The 9268-nt window shown below is 47.0% G+C and overlaps 1 protein-coding gene across 2 annotated transcripts in view; it reads right to left on the bottom strand.

The window, feature by feature from the left end:
* Nucleotides 1-2764: 2764 nt before the first annotated feature.
* The window catches only part of galnt1 (UDP-N-acetyl-alpha-D-galactosamine:polypeptide N-acetylgalactosaminyltransferase 1), a 44306-nt gene continuing 37802 nt past the window's right edge, over nucleotides 2765-9268 (bottom strand). For both annotated transcript variants that reach the window (XM_080501558.1, XM_080501559.1), the window contains exons 9-14: nucleotides 8188-8305; nucleotides 7639-7819; nucleotides 5834-5973; nucleotides 4800-4898; nucleotides 4508-4642; nucleotides 2765-3001 (exon numbers count right to left, since the gene is read on the bottom strand). In XM_080501558.1, coding sequence (XP_080357684.1) covers nucleotides 2855-3001; nucleotides 4508-4642; nucleotides 4800-4898; nucleotides 5834-5973; nucleotides 7639-7819; nucleotides 8188-8305 — 820 coding nt within the window. In that variant the 3' untranslated portion in view covers nucleotides 2765-2854. The remainder of the gene's footprint in view (nucleotides 3002-4507; nucleotides 4643-4799; nucleotides 4899-5833; nucleotides 5974-7638; nucleotides 7820-8187; nucleotides 8306-9268) is intronic.

Here is a 9268-nt window from a genome sequence, read left to right as displayed (position 1 = left end):
CGTCGAGGCTTGAAACGCTCTAAACAGTGGAGGCATTCATGTCATTCGCTCTCGGCGGCCGAGCGACGCGCCTCCATCCACACTTCTCCACCGCGGACATTTAGTTTCCACCCAGAAGCTGGAGGAAGCGGAGGCCAGATCACATTCCCACTCTGAAGCTTTACACTTCATCATCAGAGCCTCCGTCTTCTGTAAAACAGCAAAAAAAAAAAAACACCACTTCACTTTCCCGCTCAGTTTGGCGCCCGAGGCGTCTCGTTTGCCCTCGCTGAACGCCGGGGTGACCGTAATGAGAATCAACCTCTTCACTTTGCAGAAGCTCTCAGAGAAAAAAAACAGATGCAGGGGGGCATCGGCATGTTTTATTTATGTGTATGCAAAACGTTGTTGTCTAATATGTCTTCCTGATGGGACGAAGCCTGACGGATGAATAATTCAGCAGATCAAGTCGAGAAGTTCAAATAATCCACTTTCTCCCGGAGCGCCGAGTGAGTCTGCTTTCGGCTCCGCCGCCTCACTTTGGACGGCCGCGGTTATTAAAAGGACGGGAAATAATCCCGAATCCCACGTGGGACCCGTCTTGTTTGGGCCTCGACCCGACGATCCTGCAGAACGTCTCGCTGCCGGGAGGTCAGAGACTAGTCGTAGCACAACAACAACAACAACAACAGCAGTCCTACTTTCCACACAGAGAAGCTGTGATCATCGACAAAACAAGACTTACAGTCAAGAAGTAAACCGATAAACTCGAAGCACAAAACAAAAAGTTTTTGTTTTGTTTCAAACTGAATGTTGCTTGACTGACCAGAGCTTCCAGGTGATTTTACCGGGGCACCACCGCTTCTATGAGGTGTGTGTGTGTGTGTGTGTGTGTGTGCGTTGACTAAAAGTAACACACTTCTCCAGTTGTTCTGTAAACTTTTTCACCTTTATTTTCTACATTTGGATCAGCTCAGTGTGGAAGCCTGGACATGTCAGTTACTTTCAAAGCCCCGCCCCCTTCCCCCAGGAATCTGCCCGATGGAAACACTCGCTCCGTCTCACGGTCAGAAAACGCTCACGTGATTCACCACAGTCACTTCGGACAATGGAAGAAAAACAAAACAACTTAACAAAACAACTTAACAAACGGGACGAACAGAAAGAGGATAGTCGGCCTCCCATCTCGCGTCTGCTGCATTCACGACAAAGACCAAGCGGCGAAACGTGTGTAACGTGTAAACTCTTCCTCCACTGGAGGAAGCTGAAAATGTTCAGGACGTCACTTCTGGCTCCGACTCGCAGGGCAGGAGTGAAACGGGGCCTGAAGGGAAACGAGGATGAGACGACGTGGACCCACTGCTCGGCCTCTGGTTGAGATATGAGCAGCGGAAACACTGCGGGTGAAAAGTGAGATATGTTGGTTATGGATCGAGATATCATGTCTGCTGCAGAGTCTCCCTCTCACTCGCCTCTCTGAACGACGACACGCTTCTGCTCTGGGTTTTCTACGATGGAGGTGGAGAGGAGTCAGAGCTCTTTGTTCCAACAGACTGAAGACTCACACACACACACACACACACACACACACACACACACGTACACACTCCGCTGTAGGAAAGAAGCCCTTGGAGTGCACTCCTTCTTTTTTAAGAGGTCATTGACAAGAAGATATGACAGAATAGATTTAAGTAGTAGTCCAGGGCAGCCTTATCTCCTATGTGTGTGTGTGTGTGTGTGTGTGTGTGTGTGTGTGTGTGTGTGTGTGTGTGTGTGTGTGTGTGTCCGTGTTAGCTCTATGTTAAACATCTTCAAAGACAACAGAGACCGACGGACGAACGAGGGTTACTGAAACAGTAGAAACAGACGAGCCATGTAAAAACTGGACATATAAATCTCAAGATATCACAAACACCAGAATTCTCTATCTCTAGATCTCTGCTGATCGCAGATGTCGGGGGGGGGGGGGGGGGGGGGGGGGGGGGGATTCCTTCCTCCTCTTGCCAAAGTGTGCTGTCCCTTGGAAAAAAAACAAAACAAAACAAAAAAAAAAAAACAATCCTCCTGGAAGTGGAGGCTGGAGTTGAATGAAAAATGCAGAGGAGAACCAGCAGAGGGCGACAGACGCTGCTGCAGGACTGGAGGAGGGGCTCTGGCACGCGCACACACACGCACGCTCGCACGCGCACACACACACACACACACACACACCCTTCTTCATAACGGCGCTCAGTTTTTTCTTAAGTCTGTTACAAAATTAAATAAAAAAAAAAAAAGAAATCACCAAGGCATTCTTACATTCATCTCAGGTTTACACACACACACACACACACACACACACACACACACACACACACACACACACACACACACACACACACACACACACACACACACACACACACACACACACACGCACGCACGCACACAGATAAGTGCACACATTCTGAACAGAGGCAGTCAGCAAATGTGACGGGATGAGTCGAGGGAAGCTGTGAATTCAGAACCCCTCCGCCCGCCGGCCAGTCGGTCTCACGTCGACGCACGGGGAGCGAGTCTCTCTCTCCGTGTGGTTAAAATCTCTTTTAGAAAAACAAGACAAACGCAGAACAACAGCCATGGTCTGTGGGAAGGAGTCTCTCTGCTCCGAGGAGGCCTCCCTCTGATTGCCGGCAGAGGTCGTACCGTCCAGTTCCTCCTCCTCCTCCTCCTCCTCCTCCTCCTCCTCCTCCTCCTCCTCCTCCTCCTCCTCCCCCTCCTCCGGTGGGAAGTCTTCCCTCTCCCCGCTGCCCATCTCCAACAGACACGTCCTTTCCCCCGGTCGCTCGCTCTGGGCCGCCGTGTGTGTGTGAGAGTGTGTGTTGGCGCCGTGCGGTCAGAAGACCTCCGGTAGTGTGACGTTGCGGAGCAGCCACTGCTGGGAGCGCGAGTGCGAGCAGTCTCTGACGCTGGGCACCTGGCTGTCCTCCTCGCTGGCCTTGTCCAGGCACTGGTTGCTGTTGACGTGGACCAGAGTCAGCTTCTGCACCGGGGGAGGGGGGGGGGGGGGGGGTTGGAGGAGAGACATGGAGAGCGTGAGCAGTCAAGAGACACATGGTGAATCAGGCTTTTTCAGCTGTTTTCTTCAGAGATAGGGAAACGTGGATCCCGGTGAGATGCCGCCGGATGCAATGACTCACAAAGTCGACTCACAGTTGTTCTCCTGATCAGCCTCAATAGAAATGACCTGAAGAGCAGCCAACGCTCAAGGATTTCACTCAGAATTTTGTTACAAACTTTGACAAAAACGGCACTTTTTGGCCTGTTATAAACATCAAATTGATTATTTTTCTCCTTCATAGACTTCAATCCAACGCTCAGCCAACGAGATATTCTGGTGATCAGAGTGAAATCCACATCAGATTTTTTTTACCGAAACACCAGGATCATTATGAAGCTGCTTTTTAAACAAACATGCATTTTCTTACTGCACCAGGCGCTTTAAATTATTCAACACAAATGTTTCAACGGCGGTTCTTCAAACTGCTTCAGTGAATAGAAGTAAAATAAAATATTAAGACGATTCGAGTTGCTTGAATGTTTGTGATTCAGTGTGAAAAAGTTTTCATTTGCTTTTTCAATAGTTTTTTAGTTTTTTTTAAACTCATATCCCAGTAAAGGCTTTAGAAGACAGATCCTTTCATGGAGTGTAAACTGTTGACGTTATGCATCTTGGCTCACTTGTTAGGAGTTTGTGGGATTAATCAGAGTTCTTTTCGCTGTGGATCGACTCACCTCATAACCCGCCGGTTCTCTTCGGCAACATGTGAGCCGTTCACTGTCAACTCAATACGGTTTTCACTCATCTCTTTAATGTCTTTCATGTTTTAATCCCATTTAATTAGCTTTATTGTCTGTCTCTTTTATCTATTTTATGTAAATGTACATGTGTGTTTTACATCTTATCATTTTACGTCTTCGTCTAAATGGCCTTTTTATGAATAAAGCTGGATTGGGCTGACAGGAAGTGGGCGGGGCTAAGCAGGCAAGCATTGGAGGGGCGGGGGCAAATAGTTACTCATTTAATTGAGGCTGAAGTTTACATGTGATTGATGTTAATTAGGCTCATATTGTCCAGGTTGGTAACGACTTAAGGAAATAATTCATAGCCCATTAATATGGTATATTAATTAATAAGGTTTCTGTAAGTTTCCTCAATTTTAAAACCCCTCCTCTCTCTTTCCCCCTACAGGCTTCAACATTTGCCGCTCCATTGCGTTTTGTCTCTGAGTAATCGCCGCGCTTCGCTCCGGAGGGCGATTCATCAGCTCAGACGTCTCGTCGTAAAAACTGGAGCCGATAAATAATCTCGCCGCGGCGACAGTCGCTTTGAAATACGAGTCGTCGTCCTGAAATTACACGAGGACGCTCATTGTCTATTTCCGAGCCGGTTTGAGAAAACTGTCACAAGCTATTAATAAATCACGCCGACGACTTGTTTCCTTCTCCACGTCGACGTTGGCGACACGCGGCCGGACGGCGGCCTCACCACGGGGTCGTACTCCCACAGCTGGTTCCCTTTCAGGTGGTGGCACTTGAGCATCATGACGGGGCCGTTGAGCTTCGACACGTCGAGACACAAGTCGTCCGTCCTGATCTCCTTGTTGGCCGTGTAGGAGAACACCTGCACACAACCAGAGCGGCTTGTTAAAAACAAACACCCGCCGTCACACGCGGGGCTTCTCTCGTCCGAGCCTGCTGCCGGGACGGGCGCCAACTGAACGCCAACTGAACGCCACACGCTTGTTAGTTATTCACATTCGGTCTTGTTCCTCCGTTACCTGGTTGCCTCCCATGCCATGGCAGTTGAAGATGCCGACTTTCTCGTTCTCCTTGCGGGCCATGTTGTCCAGACACTGGTTCGTCTCCACGTTGCGGATCTGAGTGAAACGTACAGGAAGGACAGTTGGCGACACTATTCCCTGAATGACGCGATATGTCAAAAATGCATTATTGTGATCTCTCAACATGTGCATCGACTGAATGATCTATGATGAATAACTATATTAAACTTTTGTTTAATAGATGTTTTTGCTAATCCTTGTATGTTATTCTCTCTAACCCCGACCAGAAGAGCAGAAAGCCTCCATCTCTGAGCCTGGTTCTAAAAAAAAAAAAGCGTTTCTCTTCAGTGTCATGCACTCACACTGCTTCAAACCAAAGTGTGCAATCACCAGGAGATATATGTTTATAGAAGTATGTTTTCCATTAATCTCTTCGAAGGCCCTGAAAACTGTGCAGCCTGCGTTTGCCCGGGACGGGACCAGTTTGTTTAACAAAGGTTCTGGACAGGTTCAGTCTTGGACATTCAAAGGTAAACATATGAGGTGCTTGAGAGTGTGTGTGTGTCAATGACTTGACCCGTCAAGCGTAGTCTTGTACAAACATGTGAGTCTGTGGACCTTTTTAACACAAGAACGATCTCCGTTGTGCAAAGAAACAGTCGGATGTAAACACCCGCCGTCCTCCACTCACTCAGTATCACTTATTTAAGAAAATGGGCCACCGATCTGGGCGATGATTTTAGTTAGTAATAAATGCAACACTTTGTTGGAGAAGCACTTATATCCAAACAGGCGGGGAGCACAACAAAGCTCGTAAAGCCGCCATTGTTACCGCCGTCGATCTAACTGAGCACAAAAACTACTGACTGCCACTGTGGAGAACTTACAAGAGGCCTATTTCCCCCGCTCTCACAGTGTTTTCAAAAAGCAGCTTCCAGAGACTTGCAACAGCTTTGTAATAAATGAATGGTGAATAATCCTATATACCTTGAATAGTCCTGTATACCGTGTGTGTGTGTGTGTGTGTGTACCTCTCCCAGGGAGTAATAGTGGCGGGGGATCTGGGAGTCGGGGTAGACGTTCTCCAAGTACCAGCTGAAGGGTTTACACTGAAGCGTATGTCTCAGAGACGTCCGAGACGTGATGTCACCGTAGTCCACTTTGGTCACACCTGCGTACGCACAAGAACACGGTAATTATATTGGTTTTTTTTAAAAACTCCGGTGAAAAGTTGAGACAATCATTTCCTACACATTGTGACACCCTGACTCGATGAGCCTCGTTCAGCCACGTTCACAAGCTGCTCCAACAAAAGTGAATTTGTTGAGTATCGTGTGACATTAAAGCTGCTGCTTCATCTTGCTTTCAACGACCTTAAGTCACAGTAAAGCCAGAGGAGTCTTGCAAGATAAGCCACCCATTCAGTAAAACCTTGCCACCGGCTCAGAATGTTCACAACAATGTCTGTTTGCTCACGTCTGTTAGGCTTCTTCTGTTCCCGGGCGACTTATTTAACACGTTCATGAATGTAAATGAAACTCGTTCGTTGCAGAGCAAGTTCATAAATAAGCGTAATTAAATGGTTAAAGCAGGGAATGAAACGTTCAGTTTTTTGGGAACAGATCCCATGACCTGACTTGACTGTATCACACTGCAGATATCAGGCAGAGCAGGGAGTTACTAAAATAATCATGTAGCCTCCAGCAGTAAGTGTGGAACATCCCAGCTTCACTTGCTGAGCTGATGCACTTTGCTGATAACTTAATAACTGTTTTAGAGGAAGACGTGCTGTTTTAGGGTGCAGATCCAGACCGACTCTGTTATTATATTATCATCATACATTAGGAGCAGAAATATCAGCGCCACCCGACCAGTCAGCACCACCGTAATAACAGCCACAGATCTGCTGATCAGCGGCACAGCGCAGGAGACAAAGTGATCTAATTAATAGTGTTTGTCAGATTGCAGCAGGGAAATACCTCCTCGACACAAAACGTGATATTAAAAAAAGCAGTCCGGCGTTGGGAGCTGGAGCGAACAACGGGGGAGCAGCTCAAACCGCGGGACGCCTGCCGCTGTTCACGGAAATAAAGAGTGCGCTTCACACCTAGAAATTCATCATTTAAAGATTTCCACTTCAGCTTTATTGGTCGTCCCTCTCTATCCTGATACTTGGTGTGGGCTACAGTGTGCGTTAATAGATGCTTCGTAGCGTGAAATTACTTTGCCACCTCTCGTCCTGCACTGCTGGATCACAACTGCAATATTGGGACTTTGACTGGGTTAATGGACAGATCACACCTGCCACAGTGATTAACCTCAACACATGAGCACAGACCTGTAAACCTGCATGAACACACACTCACACACATACACACATTTATACAAACACCATTTGAGGTCATTTCATTGACTTAGATTTATTTCCTGCAGACTAACTGTAAACTCAGCTTTCACCTGAACTACATAACTCCTTATAGGCACTGGATTTCTGTCCTCACAAAGATAGCAAGTGCTCATATTATGAGTTTGTAAACAATTTGAGATCTGCATATGTATTTTTGTGGGCAATAAACAATCAATCAATTTCGTGCAGACTTACTCTAAACTCATCCGCAACTTCTACCTTTCCCATAAACAACCCTAGTCTATTCATCCATAAATGTGTGTGTGTGTGTGTGTTTTTGCGCCACAAGCAAAGAAAAAAGAAAAGAAAAAGAAAAGCCACCTGCATTGATTTCATTGGACTCCATATCTCAACCCAGCTGTTTTACGACTTGCCTAATATTTACGATGCAAAGGTTCAAGAAGAGCAACGACACAAAGCCCGACTCACCGGGAGAGATGATATAAAAGAAGTTTTTAAATTCGTCCATCCAGACTTCGGCCAGGCGTCGGTTGTTTTTGTTGATGATTTGTCCTGTTCCTCCGGGGAACGTGTAAGGCGTGGCCTTTCTGAACACGTGACCCACGTGAGAGCACGTGACGATCTCAAGGGTCCCGCCGCACTGCCAGATCTGTGGACGACAGTACGCTTTTGTTCAGTGGACACGTAAGTCCCGAGAACTGAATTTAACGTCGGCAGAGCGGTGATCTCCGCCGGGAGGAGGGATGACGCAGGGCCGGTCCGGCCTGTGTTTTCGACAGTCTGAGTAACTTGGGATTGAAAGCCAGTCGGGATGACGCGTGACAAAGTATTAGTCAAGTCAACAATGTAGTCAGAGAAGTCACCGGCCTCAGAGTCTAACATGCATGTGTGTGTGTGTGTGTGTGTGTGTGTGTGTGTGTGTGTGTGTGTGTGTGTGTGTGTGTGTGTGTGTGTTAACTGCCTGCAGTGCATGGAAGAACACAGTCATTTCACTCGGCTGTGGGTGTGTTCGCTCACTCTGAAAGAGATTTCCAGGTTCTCCCCACCCCAGATGTCCATGCCTGCGTCATACGTGCCGATCTCCTGGAAATAGTCTCTGTCGATGGAGAACAAGCCGCCCGCCATGGTGGGAGTTCTGGAGAGGGAGAGAGAGAGAGAGACGTCGCAAATCAAGAGTATGAAGAGTCGGTGCCACTTAGTTAGACGACGGCCCGCTCTCTAAAGGTCACCCGGTATCTACGGATCACATCTGAGTTTTACATTTCACGGTTCTCACTCTGTTCTTCACCGTCTTCCTGTTTTCCTCCCATCACTTCACCGCCGTTTGTGGCTCGAGTGTGAAACGGCCTCGAGGCTGCTTTTCCCCCCCCTTCCTCACTGAAGTGACTTCCTCCTTCGTCAAACGGGCTCATTTTCACTACTGCCTGTTTTTAACTAGCGTTTCACATCCAGGTTCACTTCCAAAAACACAACGCTTTCATACAAACACGCATGAAACGTATCCTGAGAAAACACGGGGCGATGGAGCGAGCGCAGCGCCGAGAGGATGAAATAATAATCAACAAAGAAAGACAAATAGGACGACGGACACATGTTGTGTAACAGGATATGGTTGTTGGATGTAAAACAAAAAAAAACCCAAAACAGAGCTGACAGTAGTATATGTGCATTTCGTTTTATGGGGAAACTAATAAAAGCCTCTGAAAAAGCTCATCTTACATTGAAAGCACTATTCTTGTGTAACTCAAACCTCCAAACCAAACAAAACCTGGTCATTTAAAGCAAATCTCCCGCTCCTCATTAAAGCTATTTATTTAAACACAACCTGTTTGTTAAATTCAATACCAACCCGATAACAGGTGGCGTTTACTGCCACGGCAAATCATCAGGCTTAAAACAGACAGAAACTATAAAAACAACAGGCAACAAAACATTTACAGCATGTAATGACAACGTCATTTAATATTCTGAGACGATTTGCTTTTATAAAGTTATTTGGCTGTTTCGCTTCGCCAAACAGTTTTAGAAAAAGAATCCTTTCAAGTGAGTCCAGCCTGTTGCACAATACGGTAAATTACAAGGTAGAAGCGCCTCGTAA

The sequence above is a fragment of the Blennius ocellaris genome (assembly GCF_963422515.1).
Source record: "Blennius ocellaris genome assembly, chromosome: 8".
Taxonomy (NCBI): Eukaryota; Metazoa; Chordata; class Actinopteri; order Blenniiformes; family Blenniidae; genus Blennius; species Blennius ocellaris.
The sequence above is the reverse complement of the archived record's forward strand: the minus strand, read 5'-3'. Positions and strand labels throughout refer to the sequence as shown.